At 39.3% G+C, this 22,424-nt stretch overlaps 1 protein-coding gene across 1 annotated transcript in view; it reads right to left on the bottom strand.

Annotated features, from left to right (window-relative positions):
* Positions 1–22,424, bottom strand: part of tenm4 (teneurin transmembrane protein 4) — a gene marked incomplete at its 5' end in the record, with an annotated part of 174,702 nt that overhangs the window by 33,609 nt on the left and 118,669 nt on the right. The window contains 3 exons of the mRNA XM_081371629.1: positions 9,190–9,344; positions 10,789–11,021; positions 20,017–20,266. Of these exons, the coding sequence (XP_081227755.1) occupies positions 9,190–9,344; positions 10,789–11,021; positions 20,017–20,266 (638 nt within the window). The remainder of the gene's footprint in view (positions 1–9,189; positions 9,345–10,788; positions 11,022–20,016; positions 20,267–22,424) is intronic.

The following is a 22,424-nucleotide window of genomic DNA, read 5'->3' as shown; positions in this document are numbered from 1 at the left end:
AGACAAAAAGCTACCAAGCTGAGCTTAATATTAAAAGTATTATTTAAAAGTAGCATACTAATCTGGAGCCATCGACTTGGACATGTCAGTTTTTATGGAGCAGTGTGAAAAGCTACCTAAATAGCATGACTTATGTAGTCCATTCAAAGTTTCCTGACTTTCTCTTAATAGATTCCTAAATGTAACTGTAATTGAAGAGACAGAAAAATGGTAGGCTGACATTTCCATCAGAGACCAGCAACCAGATGTGGTATTTAGATGAAACAAGAAATGGCTACAAACCTCATTTTACAGACTCAGACATTCACTTGATAATAAAAAAGCATAATTCAGCTTTAATACTCTTTAATACTTCTCAGAAATTCTCTTTCATCCATTAATTCAACATACTTAGGAAGCATGATAGTGGAGCGGCTAAGTGATATAATCGTTCAGTTTATGATACAAGCGTGAAAATTGGCATGAGCAGTCTCCATGGGTCACTTGACAAGAAAATTGTCCGAGCCACTTGAAATTTCAAGATTTTTCATTTTTCAAGATGGCCGACACCTTAGTGGAGCAGTTAAGTGATATAGTGGTTTATTTGGTGATACAAGCAAGAAAATTGGCATGAGCAGTCTCTGATGGTCACTAGACAATAAGCCACCCACAGCTACCAATTGCCATGAGCCTAATTGCTCCACTAAGGTGGTGGCCATCTTGAAAAATGGCCGCCATCTTGAAATTTCAAGTAACTGTACGTGGCTTATTGTCAAGTGACCCACAGAGACTGCTCATGCCAATTTTCATGCTTGTATCACCAAATAAACCACTATATCACTTAACTGCTCCACTAAGGTGTCGGCCATCTTGAAAAATGGCCACCATCTTGAAATTTCAAGTAACTGTAGGTGGCTTATTGTCAAGTGACCCACAGAGACTGCTCATGCCAATTTTCATGCTTGTATCACCAAATAAACCACTATATCACTTAACTGCTCCACTAAGGTGTCGGCCATCTTGAAAAATGGCCGCCATCTTGAAATTTCAAGTGGCTCGGTCAATTTTCTTGTCAAGTGACCCATGGAGACTGCTCATGCCAATTTTCACGCTTGTATCATAAACTGAACGATTCTGCCAAACATAAGCACTTAGCCGCTCCACTATGAGTCATTCAGAGCTGACAAAAACAATCCTTTTTTTTTTTTTTTAAACGACAGCAAAAATCTGAAGGGTACAACAGAAAATGTATACTAGCCTACCAATAACAAATCGAGGCCAAAAGAAATGCATCGGAAACAGGATTAAATAAAAAATGGGGGAACCATAAACGATTAACTGTTAAAAAACCAGGGACACACCATATACTGTAGTTAGTCTCACAAGCGCATGGATTTCAGTGTCCAAAAAGATTCGGGACTGTCCGATAAGTCCTCAACAACATAAAACATAGCACTCAATACAGCACTCTGCCCTCATTCCTGGAAATGATGCCCGCAGCCTGAGCTGATCTATATCAAACTGCCTCACAGATGCTGGTCTGCAGTAATCTATTGAACACAGTCACTGCCATGGCTTAAGTAGCACCAAGGATTGATTTTAAGATACGATTAAGTCCCCGTAAGACCTGAAGAAAGAAGACTCTCACTGCCTAACTGAGTCACCGTGTTCTGTTCGATATCGGTCAGTGATATCTCCCCCGAGCTGAAACCTACAACACACACACACGCGACATGATATCAAGATCTCTTATCAAGGCAGAGGGATTAATATAATAAGACAAATCATGGTGCAGTTGCATTTATTTAAAGTCAGAGTGAACTGGAAGTTGCAACCGACTTTTCTTCAGTATTGACACGTATTTTCTGAGTGAAATATTGGATGAGACAAAATAGAGGTTGTGGCTTGTTTTTTTCCCACTGGGAATTGATTGGATGTTGAACAGTGGGTGTTCTATTCAGTTAAAAAATCCCAGCAGACTGACAGTCGGAGGAGATGCTCTCCCCAAGCCTTCAAACTGACGTCCATCAGAGAAGGAAGGCCATTCCCGAGGGGGAGTACATTTTCAGATTTTGGCCATGTTCACACAGCAATAGAATATGGTTGTTAGTCCTGTGTATGTGAGTCCTTCATATGATTACAAATGTACACACACAGTTCAGTTATTTAAGGGAGTGACAACTGCATTCTATCACTGAACTCACACCAGTACAATTTCAGGACTCTGCATTCTCGGAAAACACGCACTGTGTGAACGGAACCAGACTGGACAACTAGTTGTCTGTCACGTCTTACAGTGTGAGAGAGCAGCTCTGCATGGGACAAACGTGTCGGTCATGTGTTGTGGGTATTCAGGTGTTTTTTTTTTTTTTTGTGGGCAACTTACAGCGACAGAGATATGAGCTGTGTGTCATCTGAAGGTTTTAGATCCAGTCACTGTTCTTCACCGTTCTACACGCTCAGATATAAAAACTGCTGTCGGTTAATACAGATTTGATGGATTGACTTGTGGTTCGATTTGGACTTCAATTGGAAGTGATAAGACTTTCAGTTTTATGGACAATGCCATCTTTGATATTACCTTGGTCACTACTGATAAGAGAATACGGGCTTGACTCCCGTTGCACGTTCATACATACAGTATTCAAGATGCTGCTGTGATCTACCTCATTGGTTCTTGCAGAAGCTCAAACGTGCTGCGTAACACGAGAATGAACCTCATTGGTTCTTGCAGAAGCTCAAACGTGCTGCGTAACACGAGAATGAACCTCATTGGTTCTTTAGAAGCTCAAACGTCTTGCGTGACACGAGAATGAACCTCATTGGTTCTTTAGAAGCTCAAACGTCTTGCGTAACACGAGAATGAACCTCATTGGTTCTTTAGAAGCTCAAACGTGTTGCGTAACACGAGAATGAACCTCATCGGTTCTTGCAGAGGCTCAAACGTGCTGCTTAACACGAGAATGACCCTCATTGGTTCTTGCTGAAGCTCAAACGTGTTGCGTAACACGAGAATGAACCTCACTGGTTCTTGCTGAAGCTCAAACGTGCTGCGTAACACGAGAATGAACCTCATTGGTTCTTGCAGAAGCTCAAACGTGCTGCGTAACACGAGAATGAACCTCATTGGTTCTTTAGAAGCTCAAACGTCTTGCGTAACACGAGAATGAACCTCATTGGTTCTTTAGAAGCTCAAACGTCTTGCGTAACACGAGAATGAACCTCATTGGTTCTTTAGAAGCTCAAACGTGTTGCGTAACACGAGAATGAACCTCATTGGTTCTTGCAGAAGCTCAAACGTGCTGCTTAACACGAGAATGACCCTCATTGGTTCTTGCTGAAGCTCAAACGTGTTGCGTAACACGAGAATGAACCTCACTGGTTCTTGCTGAAGCTCAAACGTGCTGCGTAACACAATAATGAACCTTATTGGTTCTTGCTGAAGCTCAAACGTGCTGCGTAACACGAGAATGAACCTCATTGGTTCTTTAGAAGCTCAAACGTGCTGCGTAACACAAGAATGAACCTCATTGGTTCTTGCTGAAGCTCAAACGTGCTGCGTAACACGAGAATGAACCTCATTGGTTCTTGCTGAAGCTCAAACGTGCTGCGTAACACAAGAATGAACCTCATTGGTTCTTGCTGAAGCTCAAACGTGCTGCGTAACACGAGAATGAACCTCATTGGTTCTTGCTGAAGCTCAAATGTGCTGCGTAACACGAGAATGAACCTCATTGGTTCTTTAGAAGCTCAAACGTGCTACGTAACACGAGAATGAACCTCATTGGTTCTTTAGAAGCTCAAACGTGCTGCGTAACACGAGAATGAACCTCATTGGTTCTTGCTGAAGCTCAAACGTGCTGCGTAACACGAGAATGAACCTCATTGGTTCTTGCTGAAGCTCAAACGTGCTGCGTAACACAATAATGAACCTTATTGGTTCTTGCTGAAGCTCAAACGTGCTGCGTAACACGAGAATGAACCTCATTGGTTCTTTAGAAGCTCAAACGTGCTGCGTAACACAAGAATGAATCTCATTGGTTCTTGCTGAAGCTCAAACGTGCTGCGTAACACAATAATGAACCTTATTGGTTCTTGCTGAAGCTCAAACGTGCTGCGTAACACGAGAATGAACCTCATTGGTTCTTTAGAAGCTCAAACGTGCTGTGTAACACAAGAATGAACCTCATTGGTTCTTGCTGAAGCTCAAACGTGCTGCGTAACACAATAATGAACCTTATTGGTTCTTGCTGAAGCTCAAACGTGCTGCGTAACACGAGAATGAACCTCATTGGTTCTTTAGAAGCTCAAACGTGCTGCGTAACACGAGAATGAACCTCATTGGTTCTTGCTGAAGCTCAAATGTGCTGCGTAACACGAGAATGAACCTCATTGGTTCTTTAGAAGCTCAAACGTGCTACGTAACACGAGAATGAACCTCATTGGTTCTTTAGAAGCTCAAACGTGCTGCGTAACACGAGAATGAACCTCATTGGTTCTTGCTGAAGCTCAAAAGTGCTGCGTAACACGAGAATGAACCTCGAACATGCTTGAGCTTTTGTTTATAATAACTGATGTGTGAGTTATGTGAATAAAAGCCTAAATTAAAACTGTTCAATACATGAAGTGATCGTGTCTCACAGGTTTGGAACGGCATGAGGGTGAGTAGATGACAGCACTTTCTGGTGAACTATCCCTTAATTAAAGTGCCATTTTTTTTTCCCAGATGAAAACACACCAGAACCACAGATGTCTTGATGTTCTTGTGCTATCAGGGTAATTCTTTGTTGATTAAATTCATTTTCGCCTCAACAGTAGTTGTTAAATATTCCCGAATATATCCTGTGTATTTGTGTGTGTGTGTGTGTGTGTGTGTGTGTGTGTGTGTGTGTGTGTGTGTGTGGGGGGGGGGGGGGTACAGACAGGATGTTTCATCTCTATTTCTCTGTCTACTCCTCACACTTTCACACACTAACAAAGACAGAGAGTAAACGGTTCACACTCTCGTAAATCCAACACTAGAACATCTGCCGTTAAATCCTTCAACATACGCTGAAGCAGGCGTAATGAGAACATGCAGCTTTGACCTTGTCCGAAAGCATGTAAGCCAGCTTGCATCTTAAACAGCCTTTTCAAAAAGCAGTCCTTACGGTGAATTTTCTTATCAATTTTGATTCATGTCATAAAAGGGAAAATAATCGTTCACTTAGTTTGAAGACAAGCTGTTTTGTATAGTTGCTGTAGATAACAGGGTTGTGCACAAATTCAAATTAACTGAAATAGCAAACAAGATGTAGAATTGACCTTTTGCTAAGCTCCACCCACCTTGAACACTTATGTACATGTGTGAAATATGTGCATTAAAGTTAATTTAAAATTCTCAAGCACTCAACTACAGTCAAGAGTCTTTTTTGGAAGAAACTAATACTTTTTATTCAGCGAGGATGCATTAAATTCATCAAAAGTGATTAGTTATAATGTTACAAAAGATTTATATTTTAAATAAATGCAATATTAAGCAGCACAACTGTTTTCAACATTGATAGTAATAAGAAATGATTCTTGAGCTGCAAATCAGCATATAAAATGATTTCTGAAGGATCATGTGACACTGAAGATTCAGCTTTGCATAACAGGAATATATTACAATTTAAAATATATAAAAACTGCTATTTTAATAATTCACAATATTACGTTTTTTTCTGTATTTTTGGTTAAATAAAAGTAGCCTTAGTGAGCATACACTTTCAAAACCATTAAAAATCTTACCCAAACACACCTTCTATCCTCTCTGGGTGTCTTGTGTCACTGATGTTAGACTTATTTTGGATAATATTTTGTAATATTATGTTTAAAACTACCCAAACACAAATATACTCTATATACTTACTGTACATTCAATAAGATGGCAGATAGTAACAGTTGCTAGGGTAGGATTGTTTCGTAATGTGTAAAAGGCATGTATAATTATTTTTCATTTTAAGGACAAGGTTTTTAAGGTTCATGCTCACAAATTAATTTCAGTTTTTTGTATTCAGTTCAAGTATTTGTGTCTCGTTTTTTTCTAGTACAAATATCTAAACATTCCTAAATTAAGATTTACTTGAGAGGTCTACTTTTTTTTCTGAAAAAAAATGAAAGAATTAACTTTACACTTATCTGACTTTAAGCTTATCTTCCTCAAAAATATCTGAATTAAGTTTATTTTTCTTACCCCACTGGTATATTATTTTCTTGTTTTAACTAGTTCAATTCTGACAGATTTTTCAGAAAACAAGATTTAACATCTTAGTAAATTTACGCTGGAAAAAAAAGGTGTAGCATTTTCTTTTTTCACTCACTAAAAAATAATTACAAGAAACCACAAGTAACACATTGAATTAAACATGATATTTTCAAGTAGAACGACTGAAATAGCATTTTCTTGTAAAAAAATAATAATAAAAAAATAATAAATACTTTTATTTAAATGTGTCTTGATTTAAGAATGTTTGATATTTGTAGTGGAAAGCAAAACAAAAATACTGTGTGGGATTGCGATTTTGCCAAAGCCCAGTGATTTTTCCCCAGACCATCACTAAACTAAAACGACATCTCCATTCCTCCAAGACCATCACCATATTTCTACGTTCAGCGGGGCCTGAGGAGAATATTTATTCTCGAAGCTCAAGTAATAGTTGTGAAGAAATATTCTTGCCAAGTCTCAAATTCATACTGCTCGTGCAGGGTGCCTTGTCTGCCCGAAAGGCAAACAGATTTGGAATATAATGCGAGGTGTGCTCTGAATGCAAGATCTGAATGGTAAGTGGGAAGGAATGAAGCCGTCACAGATTTGGAGCCTCCAATGGGGTCTTAATGGAAGCGGAGATATCAGGACCTAAAGAGCATCATGTGTTAATGAACTCGGCACCCGGCACCAAAAATATGATGTTTTCTGTTGGATCTAGGTGGGAATTGGCAGGCGGCGTATGAGAGGGAGTCAGATGAGCCCTCAAAAGTGTGGCAGCAGAAGGCTTAAGTAATGCGGCGGTGTGTTTGATGCAGTGAGCGTGTGCTGCACATGAATTTTTAATGGATGCTTTTTACTGTCTGAGTGTCTTTGGCAGAAGCTGGTGTGATTTGTCATCATTGAGGCCGGGACTGCGCTGGTCTTTCTGTGAGTGTGTGTGTGTGAGTTTTCTCTGAGGTGCAGATGGAGGTCGTCTCCCCGGTGCTCCACATCCTCTCAGTAAAATAAAGCCTCTCAGTCAGACGGCAAAGGCATTAGTGAGCAAAAAACGTAAGCTGGACTGATACATGTAAGCAAAACTAGAAGGTTGAAGGATGAATACAGAGCCGGAGTACAGCAAGTTTTTCCCCACTTCGTACAATTTATGATCTTCAAACTGTGGTTTTGAAGAGTCATCAAAAGCGAGACCTGTCAAAATGTATCTAAAATTTCATTGGTTGTAGGGTGAATCGCACAAAAACAAGAAATTGCCTGCTTCAAAAAGAAATGACATTTTGAAAAAAAAAAAAAAATTAAGCCTATTTTTTTTTACAATTATTTCCTAAACATCACATAATGTTTATTGTAAATAAAATGTACACAACCATTCAAAAGAATTTAGCATAACAGAATGATTTCTGAAGGTTTTTGAAAAAAAGTTGCCAGCCACCGCCAGCGTTTTTGATCATTTTCACAAAAGTTTCATGGCCCCTAGAATACATTCTGAACATGCAATACATCAAAAGAAAGCACAGAGCCTCTGCTTTTAAACAGGAACAGAGAAAGAACATAGCCTCTTTTTATTCTAGCTTGATGCATTCCTTTTTTAACAACACTAGGATGTGGGTAAGTTTCATAAAAAAGCAACATTTTGAGCAAAAAGCTGAGAAAATCGTGTTTTTGTCAAAGACTACGTCTGGATCAGATTCAGAACGATGATCAAATCATAAATGGAGTAGATCGAGTCCATCAAAGCTTCACAGTCCTATATCTCGTCCTGGGTCGACATTTCATTCGGTAACATTAGGCAGTTTTGATTTATATGCGGTTTAATGTTGGTGATTGTTATTTTACATATGCAACTGCTTACATTTTATATCGCTTATTTCTGCTTCTTCTTCGCCTGTGCTTTATTCAGAAGATTCAGTAGTCTTTCAGAAGAGGTGTAAAAGCGCCCCCTACCGTATAACAATGAGAACACTGACGATTCTGTCAATGGCGGGGAAAGAGTTATCGATATCCAACTTTAAATATCGGATATTTTAAGTTGTAATAATATTTGTTTTTACTGTATTTATTGCTTTTAATCATATAAACGCACCCTTGATGAGTTTCAGACAACTTTGACTCACTGATGATTTGTATGCTTAAATATCTATCATTACCTGTCTACATCTTCCTGTGTGCCGCCATTTTCCAGTGATGTCCACTGGCTGACACTGATTTGAAAATGACTGCATGAGTTGAGTTTTAAAGCTGGATTGCACTTTTCAAATAAGGAAGATAGAATACAGACTTTCCGAGTTCAATGTAATGATTGCGTGCACAGATATCTAGTAATTATATACCGTCTGTGAAAATGTTTCCAGTTTGCCCATGAATGCTACATTCAAAACATAAAATTGGGTAAACAAATGCATGATAGACAGGTTTACTTTAGAATTAAGGCTAAGGCTTATTTCGGTCAAACTAAACAGAAAAAAGGGAAGATGTTTCATTTGTCATTGTAACCGCAGGCATTGTTGATTGTCTTGACACTGGGAGAATGTTGCAGGCAAAATAAAGTTAAGGAAAACTAAAGCGACCAAGGTCTGGACCTCTAGGGCTGTCTCACAATCCTAGCTGATGCTTTCGAGATCACAGTCAGGGCAGTGCCCTTGCCTGAGGTGACAGTTAACATTTGGATTGGTTAACAGCGCCTAGGGTGACCCCTCTGTGAGCGTGTCTTTGGGATGGAGGGTTGTTGGTCAGCTTGAAACTGGATGTGCAGGCCAACATCTGGGCTACTGGGACCCAGAGCTACACAAAGCCCCCTGACCTGCCCTAAAAAGCTGTCAGCTGCAACCCTTCACCCTCGGTAAGATTGACATGGCGACTACGCCAACATGGTGGCGGAACAGCGTCGCCGTACTGGCCTTTCACAAGTCCTGCCATGCACTGGCCTTTATAAAGGGGCGGATGGGTGAGAAAGCTGCAGAGGGAACACAAGACGACAAACCCACCTGTGAGATGTCCATCACAGAGTCACAGCTCAGGGGTCGTGCCGAGGTCAAGTCGTTGAAGCCCAGCAGGGTGGATATGATACCGTTCTGATCGATGCGGCGGATCATGGTGCCGTCTACAAAGAAGATCACGCCATACTTATCCACTGTAATGCCTGGAGACAAGAGACAGAAAAAGGGAATGGATCTCTGCTGGGAGGACAATCGCTGCAAAAAAAAAAAAAAAAAAAAAAAAAAAAACACCACCAAAAACCCCCAAAACAACAACAAAAACCTGAAATAACCTAGATAATAGTAGAATAGAAAATAATTCATATAAATATAAATAATTACAATCTATTGCAATATTTTCATGGCAATTAAATGATACAATTCTCATTACCATAATAAAAAAAAACCTTCATTCTCATTTCTACAATGCAATAAAAAAAGAGAAAACACTGAAATTAAATTGTCGTATTTGTTTGTCTCTTGATCCATGCAGATATTAAAAATATATATATATATATTAAAATGTACTATATTAAATAATGAAAATCTAATGAGAACCACTATTGACAAAATAAAATAAAAAATTAAATAACAAAGGAAGGGAATATGTCTAATTTTCCTGAAAAAAAAAATACATTTACATTCATGCATGTATAGATGCTTTTATCCAAAGCAACTAACAACAGAGGAACAAAAGCAATTTATAAAAGAACCTACAATAATCATAATATACAAAACCAGGCTTATTAAACATATACAGGTTTCTATTTTTTCCTTTAGATTTTAATGTGAAATGTGATCTGTGCAAGTTTCAGTGAAATTCTCTTACATGGTTAAAAAAATAACAAGAAGAAGTTATACAAAGCACATGTTCATTCTGTAAATTTGGAATAAGGTGATATCTCAACAAATGCATTTCTCTCAGCATCAACATGCTCGATAGGAAGCCAGAATTATAATAAAAAATCCATGTGATAAATTCATTATTTATGTCTTGAGGAACAAGAAGGCATGGAGCATCCTGGGGAAGAAGCATGTGGTGCTGTTCAAGCTATTTAAGAGCATGTGAATCTTTCCAATGACACTGCGGATGACAAAGGGAAACATGTGACTCTGTGTGCGTCATCTTCCACTGAGATAATAATGGCTTCTGTCACAAATGCTTCTTCAATTTCAGATGACGAAATAGACTAGCAAATCGAATTGTCATTATATTATTATTACATTGTGTTGGTGAAAATGAAGGGAAGAATTCATTTCGGGCCCCCCATAATTCCCCTCAAAGCACTACATATGCTACAGGAAGACTACCCTTTATACTACAAACTGACAAGTGTATGCAAACCACAGGTTTTGCTATCAATTTCATGCTGTGGTTTTGTGGTTTGCTCAGTTTAGACGCTCAGGGCAAATATATGGAAGCAATGCTCATTTTGGAGAGAGTATGTGTGGCTGAAGCGAAATAGCTGAAATTGCTAAAAGCACCTTTAAAGGAATTTGCTCATAGTCTAATGGGAATGATGGGAAAATTGAATGAGTAATGGCAAAATCACTGTCTGTTTCTGAAAAATGTCAACACTGTTATTATTCAGATGTCTGGAGGTTTACCTCTAGGGTTTGTAAGTGTGGCTTCCACGGCCTTGCCTCCGTCCCCGCAGCGCGTCTCGTCGTAGGGTAGACATTGATCGCCTGTGCCTGCCACCAGCTCTAGGTTCTTTGCCACATCCTTCACTGTGTTCAGAGACTTCACCTTATACACCTTCCTGCTGCTGGTGTCCGAAAGGTACAGGGCTCCCGAAACGGGACTAGTAGCCAGGTAATATTTGTGTGCAGGGCTATTGCTAAAAACAAACAAAGAAAAAGTCAATTGCGGTCTAAAGGTTTGTGTAAAGCAGGGTTATTTTTGTTACTTGAAATAAAATAGATGTTAACAAACTAAAAAGAAAAAAAAATACATGCATATACATATACAGTACATACATATATATACATATACACAAAAAACAGGATTTACTAAAGACAAGCAGTGAATAACTATTGCTGAAAAGGCGTGGATAGGGTTGTTTTTGCGGCTGACCTTATTGCATATGCGTTTGTAGGAGCTTCCATTTAGGACACAAAATTCATGGGAGGAGGGTTTTTAAATGAACCATTATTTAACGGCCAAAAAAAAAGCATATCTTAAACCAGAGGCTAATTTGTGCTGCTCTGGGTAGATTGCGTTGGTCATTATGGAAATGATCTGACTGCGTCTGTATTCTTTAATGTGCGTGTGTCGTCAGTAGATCATGCACAGAACTTTCTACAGCCATCGGCGCGTTTATGGAATTGCCCTCTCAGGCTAATTTGCCCTGTTTAGTAAATCTGGTTCTTAATGTTAAATCTAATTATAAGACAATAAAGTGCGGGAGCCTGTTCTACATTGTTAGCCATGATGTGCAGTGAAATTATCCATTTTATAAAAATGATACTGATGCAAGTGAACTATGTCGAAATGAGCATCATGTGTCACATTTAAATCTATGCGTTGAAAACGTGTCACATTCAAATCTATGGGTTAAAAACAGCTTCAGAGATGGGAAATAGCAGTAAGAGATCATGTACACTGCAAATAAGAATCAACATTTGACAAATCCACTGCCATAGCTAGAGATGTCTCTGCCATGTCCTCTCCGCATCAATCTTTTACGGTGTGCATGTACTCTCAGTCCAAATATAGAAACACATGCAGTGTGTGTAAAGCCTGCGGTTAGTACGGTCGGCCCAGTGTCTAATGTGCTGCCATTGTGCATTCAAATAGGTATGACACCAAACCCCCCCGAAGGGAAACTTTCATCTGGAGATGCATGTGGTCTAGAGCCGTTATCTAAACACATTATGTATTCCTGGAGCAAAAATGGCCCACAGGCGGAAAAAAAAGTCCATTATACAGCAAAGCTGGACAGTAAAAGTCATCCCTCACCATCCACACAGGGGGCTAAAGAACATGAAAGCCCAACAAAATAACTCCAATCAGACGAAAAAAACAGAGCAAAATATAGAGTTTCCTCTCTATACGCTAATCCGATTCTGAGAAAACGATAGAAAGTCTAGGCACCTGGACTGCAATTTTACACGTTTCATGTTGATCTGTGATATGCTGTAATTGTACCTCCGCTGAAGGATACTTCTGTGGTCAAAGACAGCTTTTGGTGAAATTGGGATAATTTGCACCAGTTTCACAGGTTAGCGCTTGCTAGCGCAGGTTAAGTTTGACCACCTACGAGCGTTTCTTCAGGCTCATGCAATCAGCTGGAGTACAGTGAAAAACAAGGAATGACTGTAATGTCCGAGAAACATGGTGGAAATTATGTTCAACCCACGTTAAAGCCAAAGAATGTGTGAATATTCAGCAGTTCAGCAGTGTGAAATGCTCTCGCCTTTTTCGAGCAAAGTGAGAAAGGTCACAGAACAAGAATAAAAATTACAAGTGAAAAGCATTCTTAAGTTGACTAGCCATGGCACATGCTATGACATACATCTGCCAACTACTATCATTGCTTAACAACCAACTTCTGTACATCATTTAAAATCTAGCACGAGAATTTAGATGGGAAAGGTCATTCAAGACAGCAGAAATGTTAATTGAACAATTTATTCTTTGCACAAAGTGCAACTTTGCTGGTCAGGCTGTGTTAGTACGCTAGCGATGACTAGCCACAACAAATACTACGTGACACGTCTGCCAAATGCGATAATATCTACCAAACAACTTGACTTCAAATCCTAACAAAGTGAGAAAGGTCATGATAAAAGAACAAAAAGTTACGTAAAAAGCATGCTTCGTAAAATGACATGCTTGTGCTATGACACACGTCTGCTACATACCATCATTGTTAACAACCAACCTATCAAAGGATCAGCATTCAGAACTTAAAGGTCACAGCAATAAAGTGAAAATGTTAAGTGAACAATATATATTGTAATAGCACTCTACTGTAGGCTACTGTAGGACTAGCACTCTTAAGATAACTAGTCACAGCAAATGCTACGACACACATCTGCTAAATACCATCATTGCTAACATCCCAATTTGTCTAAGGATCAGCATTCAAAACCTAGCAAAGTGAGAAAGTTCACTGCAAGAGAACACTTAAAGGAGAACTCCAGTCAATTTTAACATTGAGCTCATTTTTTTGTAAATTTGGAGTGCTGTCAATACAGAGAACAACGACAAAAATCAGTGTTGCCTACACCGTGTTATCCTCTTTTTAAAATTTGCACCCTGTTGACTTCAATGGGGCAAGTTTTAAACCTGCTTTTACCCTCTTAACATCCAGCCAATGTGAGCGATTCCTTTAGAGTTAACACGGGTGAATCTGACTGCAGTAGATGTGAAAGATATGAATAAAAATAAAATTAATTCGGCCAGCGCTCATACCTGTATTTACATCCTGTTTTCGGTCGAAGTCCAAAGTAGTCGATTGTCGAGTTCACGCGTATATGTTTAGTTACCTATGATCACGCGTGTGAACTCGACAATCGACTACTTTGGACCGAAAACAGGATGTAAATACAGGTATGAGCGCTGGCCGAATTAACTTCATTTTTATTCATATTTTTCACATCTACTGCAGTCAGATTCACCCGTGTTCACTCTGAAGGAATCACCCACATGACCTGGGCACTTGTAATGACACATCAAGGATGTTAAGAGGCTAAAAGCAGGTTTAAAACTTGCCCCATTGAAGTCAACAGGGTGCAAATTTTAAAAAGAGGATAACACGGTGTAGGCAACACCGATTTTTGTCGTTGTTCTCTGTATTGACAGCACTCCAAATTTACAAAAAAATGAGCTCAATGTTAAAATTGACCGGAGTTCTCCTTTAAGGACAATCATTCTTCGTAAGATGAATAGCCTAAGCAAATGCTACAACACGTCTGCTAAATACCATTATTGCTAAACCCAACTTGTCTTAAATACACATTCAAAATCTACCAAGTGGACCCCAAGAGAATAAAAGCGTTAAGTGAAAAGTATTTGCTGAAAAAGAGCCACACCACCTGTCTATGGTAGTCCTCAAGAGACGAATAGCCGCAGCAAAAACAACAACACGTATCTGCTATAATACCATTATAGATAACACCCAATTTGTCTCAAGAGAGCAGCATTCAAATCCAAAGTGAGAAAGGTCACAAGAGAACAAAATAAGTTCAGCATTATTCGAGAGATGCCAAATACCATCATTACTAACAACAAACCTATCTCAGGATCCGCATTCAAAATCTTCCCAGGTTGCTGCAAGATAACAAAAAATGTGAGGTTAAAACATTCTCTACAGGTAGGGCTAGGTTAGAGATGACTATAGCCATAGCAAATGGCATGCTACAACACACATCTGCCAAATGCCATCATATTTAACACATAACCTGTCTTCGCATAAGCATTCAAAACCGATTAAACAAATCCAAGACATGTAACTCTGGGGCTGTTAGTGCCGAATCCCAGTGGCCAATGCAAGAGTGTGGAAAGGAATAGCGCCAGGTCTGCAGCACTGTCAGCTTCGATCTATTATTCAGACCGACAGCTGACCTTCTAGAAGATGGCTGGAATCAGGCTGCTTTGGCTGACCTGGGGCCGGCACGTCACCGTGTGGCGGCTGACCGCGTTGAATGATGGCCTCGGTTAGGAGGGAAGGTAAAACAGGTTTGTCAAGAAAAATCTCAATCCCATTTCGCAAGAATCTGCCAGGGAGTTTGACACTCTGGGTAGATGCTTTTCAGTCCCAGAAGCCTCTGTGTTGTACAATGTGTTATTGGAGGCACACGGCATTGTGCTTTCTCTGATGAGGAGAACACCATGACCTTCATAGGCTCCATCTATATTCAACGGCTAAAGCCAGTCTGCGGAGGATAATTGGATTTTTCAGCATGTTGCTGTGACGATGGAGGTGAGCGACTCTTGTGGAAAGGGGGTCAGCGGGTATGTCAGAGAGATCATGGTCTAGCCTTATTCTCTCGTCTGTGTGCACATACATAAACACTGTGATGCATTTATTTATTTTCACACAAACAGCGATGACTGCTCTTCTCTGGTTACAAATATGACTTTGGCCTTTTCAGCAGTCGTTTCTACAAATGTTTATTTCTTAAATGAATTATTGGAACATGTTCCGGTAAGTGATTTAGCTTGTATAACCTAAAGCGCAACTTTTACAATCAAAAGAACAACACAAACCTGAAAAGCGAAAAAGCAGAAGCTACTAAAACACTGAAAAGCATGGAGTGACCCATAGGCCAACAAACACTCTATGTGAAATGTGAATGCTTGGCCTACAAATAGAGGTCCTGCTGAACATACTTCACTTGCATTCTTGTGTAACTATCACGGTAAGAAACCTCAGTACTGAAGAGGGAAATAGAGTTTGCTTTAAAGGTCTGCAGTATTAAATATGGATGTGTTACTGCTCATCTAGCAAGCTTGCAATAAACATGTTGATAAATTGCGCAGCAATATTCTCTTCAATCTGCAGCTTGGGCATTACAGTATTTACCCAGAACAAGACCACTGACTGTAGAAGAAGACCTTTTACATTAATGCACACTACAGCAAGTACTTGTTTTCAGACTTAGGTTACTTGTCAAACTGTTTGATGGACAGAAACGCATAAAATCCTTTTTGAGGGAGTTGGGAGACAAAAGGTAGGGATGCACCAATTTAAAAATGTTTGGCCGATACAGATACCGATAATTCTTTATATTTGAAAGCCGATATATATTAAATCTAAATCCAAATTTTTATAGAATTTTTGAGAGCCTGATCACAAAAACAAAGTTTCACCATTAAAAGCCATGTCCCAAGCACACAATAATAATATTCTCATTATAATTTTGTGTAGCCTATGTGACTATTATTTTGCACTTAACTGTATTTTCCTTTTTTGAAGTGATTCCAGTATTTCAAGCAATTCAAAACCATCATAGCGAATTTTGCGCATCTGAAGTGTCTCAGCTGAAGGAAATAATACATTATTTATCAGCTTAAATATATTGTCCAAATTTTCTAAACGATATAAATTAAATAACGATAACATTAAAAATGAACATATTTCGTCCGATACTGATATGGTGGCCGATATAACGTGCATCCCTAATAAAAGGTTTGAAATCGGTTCTCTAATAGATTCAGGGCTGTCCAATCCTGTTCCTGGAGGACCTTTGTCCTTGTGCTGCTGAGCTCCAATCCTAATTATCCACACCTGAACCAGCAAATCAAGGATTTCTGGATTACTAGAAACTTCCAGCAAGGTGTGTTCGGGAAAGTTGGGCCCTTCTGTCCTAAAGTACAAGGTCTCACCTCTTATCAAATTTTCATTGAGCAACGGATACCTATATGCCAGAGCATGTCGAAAGTTCTGGCAGCATGACAGAGCATCACTTTCGTTGCCCCTTGCATTTCTCCCTCATGTCTCTGGGACGCATCTTCCCAATCAATTGTACGACGCTTATCTGGCATTGCAAATTTGCAGTGTACGACTAGCCATTTATTGCAGCATTGCACATGTGCCCTTATCTAAAAGCAACATGATGTGTGACGCCACCCTTTGTCTTGATGGAATCATCCACAGGAAAGTCACGACCTGACGACGCAAGGTTTAACAGAGGCTTCATCGTGAAGGATAGGGCATTTTTGAAACTCGCAGGTGTTCTGGGTTTAGCCAACCTCTCTCAGAGAAACCTCTCATATCCTGTCAGTCATACCTGAGCATCAAACTGCTAGCTGTCACACTGATGCCTGTCAAAACCCACAGCTGGTTGTGCCACACATCTTATATTAAGGGTTCATAGCACCACAGGGAGGATGTGTGTAATATTTGAAAGCTTAGATCGAAGTTTGATGACTGATGTGTTTTTTTTTCTCTCAACACCACGCTGCCATTTGTCAAATCAAACATGTTAACGAACTGTGTATTCAGATCCGACGGCGCTTTGAATGTGTAATTTGTCATCGGGTGAAATATCACGCTGCATTGTGGGAAAGGCAGCACGGGTATTTCTAATGGGTAGGGTTGGGTAATTATATTCTTTAAGGAAGCTGAGTCCCCTGAGGACGAGAAATATTTAAAACGCTGATACCGGTCTTATGCTAAGCTTGTAACCGCTTTTCCATCTTTCTGTCTGACATTTCAAATTATGTGCCATGACTCTGGTTTCCTCAGTGTACACAATTCTTTAAGGCTTTTTTTACTGATGCGGTAACCCACTATGAGAGTTTACCCATGCATCAAACTGGTCTCTGTAGATCTACAGCACAAAGCTTAGTCGTAGCACTGCCCCTTTTATTGCTATCTGGAGAGGTGTTTTAATGCACTTCTTGGTACGCTTTAATGTAAGGAAAACACCTACACTGGGCGCATTCCACAGGCGACTACAAAAGCAACTGTATATCAAAAAAAGACTGTACAGAGCATTTAACTGATGTTCATTCATCATAACAAATGGTATTACTCTTTAGAAAAGCTCTTACCTATGCCTGAAATCTTTATTTCTGTACTTAGCGAGAGCAGCATGAAAAGAAGAAAGCGGAAAAAAGAGGGTTAGCTTACAGAGTTAGTACTTAAATTATGCATTAAAGGGATAGTTCACCCAAAAATGAATATTCTGTCATTAATTACTCACCATCATGTCGTTCCAAACCCGTAAGACTTTCGTTCATCTTCGGGTGATTTGAGAGATTGAGAGATTTCTGTCCCACCATTGAAAGCTACGCAACTAACACTTTGATGCTTAAAGAAGTTAATAAAGAGATCATAAAATGAATCCATATGAATTTAGTGGTTTAGACCAAATTTTCTGAAGAGACACGATTTCTTTATATGATGAACAGATTGAATTTAGGCTTTTATTCACATATAAACATTCATCAACTCACACATCAGTTGTGGTAAATGGAAGCTGAAGCATGTTCGCTTGACGTGCGAGAAACAATGAGGTTCATTCTCGTGTTACGCAGCTCATTTGAGTTTCCTCAAGAACCAATGAGGTTCATTCTCGTGTTACGCAGCACGTTTGAGCTTCAGCAAGAACCAATGAGGTTCATTCTCGTGTTACGCAGCACGTTTGAGCTTCAGCAAGAACCAATGAGGTTAATTCTCGTGTTACGCAGCACGTTTGAGCTTCAGCAAGAACCAATGAGGTTCATTCTCGTGTTACGCAGCACGTTTGAGTTTCCTCAAGAACCAATGAGGTTCATTCTCGTGTTACGCAGCACGTTTGAGCTTCAGCAAGAACCAATGAGGTTCATTCTCGTGTTACGCAGCACGTTTGAGCTTCAGCAAGAACCAATGAGGTTCATTCTCGTGTTACGCAGCACGTTTGAGCTTCAGCAAGAACCAATGAGGTTCATTCTCGTGTTACGCAGCACGTTTGAGCTTCAGCAAGAACCAATGAGGTTCATTCTCGTGTTACGCAGCACGTTTGAGTTTCCTCAAGAACCAATGAGGTTCATTCTCGTGTTACGCAGCACGTTTGAGCTTCAGCAAGAACCAATGAGGTTCATTCTCGTGTTACGCAGCACGTTTGAGTTTCCTCAAGAACCAATGAGGTTCATTCTCGTGTTACGCAGCACGTTTGAGCTTCCACGTTTGAACCAATGAGGTTCATTTGTTTGTTTTTGTGCATCAAGCAGTTTCAGTTGAGCTTCTGTTTATGTTCGCTGATCAATGTTTATATGTGAATAAAAGCCTAAATTCAATCTGTTCATCATATAAAGCGATCGAGTCTCTCCAGAAAATTAGGACTAAACTACTCAATTCATAAGGATTAGTTTTACGGTCTCTCAATGAACTTTTTGAAGCATCAAAGTAGTAGTTGCGTAGCTGTCAATGGAGGGACAGAAATCTCTCAGATTTCATCAAAAAGATCCTGAACATTAATGAAAGTCTTACAGGTTTGGACCAACATGAGTGTGAGTAATTAATGACAGAATTTTCATTTTTGGATGAACTATCCCTTTACTGTACAGAGAAATGGTTAGAGTGGTAAAAGTATACTACTACAGACAGTTCTACAAGCATGCATCACAACAAATAGAAAGGATCCCTGCACAGCAGACATACTGGATTGTCGACCAGGCCAAAATGTGTGTCAGTCTGTTCTGATATGGAAAACAAATGCTAAATGCAAATAATAAAATGCAACCAACCATGTGATTCTATATAGATAGGATAAAAAAGGCTTGTGATAAGAAAACAGTTCCCAAGAAATCAGGCTAAAATAAATTCCAGAGTAAAATCCTGATGCAAAACCAGTTGAAAACCTCTGGCCTAGACATCCATTTAATTCGTGACTTTCATCTGGAAATGTAATTTAGAAAGAGTTTGTTCATTCCCAATACATCTCTAAAATGCTTCCAGGTGGATGATGTGTCTTTATGAATGTACTGTAGCCTATGTGAATATAGGCTATGCAAAATTACCAGAATTAAGTGATGCTTTCCAGATACCAGATTCACCCTTTAACAGATGTCTTTGAGATGTATGTATGCTTATTGGGTTCGAAGGAAAGGTGGATGAAATTTTAGCATTACATTTAAAGAAACAATGCCCCTAAAAATGAAAATTCTATCATTTACTTCCTTCTGTGAAACAAATCTGGTCAGTCTTTTCAAACATTAAAGTGAGACAGGCTTGGAATGAGTAAACTACAACAAAATTGTCATTTTTGTGTGAACTTTAAATGTAAAAAGCCAGCATCAATCATGTGCTATATGAGTAGAGCTCCAAGAGCAACTTATCTAAGAAGATTTAGATGGTTAGGCGAATGTTTGTGTATCTATGCACATGCAGAATGCCAAACCTGAGCTCTAAGACACTCGTGACATTTCCTGTGGTGAAGATCCGACGGACGTAGTTGAAATCCCCCACGTACAGACTGCCATCCGAGCCACAGGCTAAAGCTACAGGTGCGAGCAGCTTATTTCCGTCCGCCAGCCCGTTGCAGCTCGGACAGGAGATACTGCGCCGTCGCCCGTTACCCATGATGCTTCCGATGACCGGGGGCTGCTGGGAAATGAAGATGTTCTCGCCGTTACCCTTGTGCAGGATACCTGAGTGACAGAGAGGGAGATGCCATAAGTATTTTGTCCATTCATTGTAATTTACACAAATCCATTCAGAACGGCATTCACTCAGCAGTAAATCAACAGGTTTTGTCGGATATGAGAAGCCAGGGTTTTAAATCGGACTCAATTCTGCTCAAATTTAATGACATTAAATGTTTTTGTATGGAGCTTTTCTCTGCCACAGAGCAACAGGACGGCTGGCGGCGCTTGAGAAAGGATTTCGCTAAATAACCAGGCCGAGATGTGCTAAACAGAACTGAATTAATTTATGGAAGGAGGTGTTTTTCTCTCACACAGCCAGATGCTTCTGCACAGAAAGCAGCGAAGTAAAAGTCCACAGTCACAGCAGGAAAAAACTTCCTCTTATTATCAGTATCACAGTCAATCTGAATCTTCACCGCATGCCTCAATGAATCTCAGATGCTGAACAGCTTGCCACAAACGCCATTCAAAAGTGGCAGAGTGGCAAAGTGCGTGAAACTCAATTTCCAGTCATTTTCATTCCGTAGCGCTTTCTCCCCGAGCACCTGTTGAACCACGCTGTTTTTTGAGAGATGCTAAATAACAGCGTTTTCAGGCCGTCTATGCTGATTGGCTAGAAATGTAGATGGGTTTACTGGGCTTATTCACATCAAGCTCGAAAATAAACTGCGTAAAAGGCTTTCAATTGAAACAAGGCGTTTCCCTGGAGCTTTGAAGAAAATCTGGCAATTTTGGAGAACATTTTGCTGCTGAAATAAACTTAAAAACAATTAAAATCACTGATAAGTAACATACAAGCTTTTGTACTCAAAATATTCCAGATAAACATGGAGCAGTTTAAACCTTTATTGCAAGTTGTATAAATTGTTTCTGTTTGTATGTTAGAGTAATTCATGACTTTCAGAAATAATGATTCAGAATTTGTTTTTTTTGCCAAAACCTGACAAATGAAAAGCAGTTGTCAGCAATTTCAGCATTCAATTTCGCTTGAGTGTGATTCATTTTATTTCAGTAAAACAATTTTTTTTGAAGAGCAAAAATTTGTGTCATGCTTTGGTGTGAATTTTGTGGTTGGTTTTTGGCAGCAATTAATTCCGCTTAATTCCATTTCCTTAAAGATGTACAAACTTTTCATAAACCTGACAAAAAAAAAACAACACAAAAAAACACAGTTCAGTTAATATTTTGCTTGAGTCTGGTGTATGAAAGGAAACTTTGTGAGTTTACTTGAGTGTGATTCTTTTTAAGTTTTACACATTTGTTTTGCAGAGTCTGACAAAAAAAAAAAAAAAAAAAAGTTGGCAGTTTTTTTTGGCAGCAAGTCATTTTGCATGAGTTCAATTAAGTTTCTTTCAAGTCTACCAATGAAAACTATTACTGCATAAGTATGGAGCCAAGGAGAGGCAATTAAACGGATGGCATTAAAAGAAGCTTCAGTGTAAATGACAGAGTCGCTTGGGAAAAGAGAAAGGAAGAGAGAGTTGACATTTGAAGAATTTGAGCAAATTTTACCGGAAGTCCCCATGTCGACAGCGCTGGGTTTTAGTGACAGGCCAAGCTGTCACCTGCGTTCCTAACACTTGTGCTACAAGTAGGCTTCATTTACTGAGATAAGTGCACCTGTGCGCTAGCAAAAGAATACTTGACAGGAACCGAAAATGGAGCAGTTTATGTAATCACTGATTTCAGAGACAACTCAGCAGCAGTAGGAAAATTGACCAACTCCAATAAGCTCCTGTCGTAGAAATAACGGCTTTGGCTTGCTGAGCTGGGGTTTGAAAGAAAATGAATATTCAGTGATATTATCGTTTTAACTGCATTGACGATATTGGATGAGAACGACATTTGAACCGAACTGAACTGTATAATGACACTACCACAGTCTGTAGAGCTGCTTATAGCTGAATTGAATTTGTTTTATAATAGACAAACGCTGCAACATTGACAGTTATTGAACTGAACCAAATGGAGCTGAATAATCAAGGCACTATTATCTTCTCTAGAGCTGCTTTAGCTCAAATTGAATTTATTTCATAATTGAAGAATTTCACATTAACATTTTTATTTTGCTGTTTATTAGGGTGAAGCTGCTTTGAAACAATCTGTATTGTATAAAGCGCTATACTGTATAAATGAATGTTATAACTTATCCGAGTCCAGG

The sequence above is a fragment of the Scardinius erythrophthalmus genome (assembly GCF_964197995.2).
Source record: "Scardinius erythrophthalmus genome assembly, chromosome: 7".
NCBI lineage: Eukaryota > Metazoa > Chordata > Actinopteri > Cypriniformes > Leuciscidae > Scardinius > Scardinius erythrophthalmus.
The sequence above is the reverse complement of the archived record's forward strand: the minus strand, read 5'-3'. Positions and strand labels throughout refer to the sequence as shown.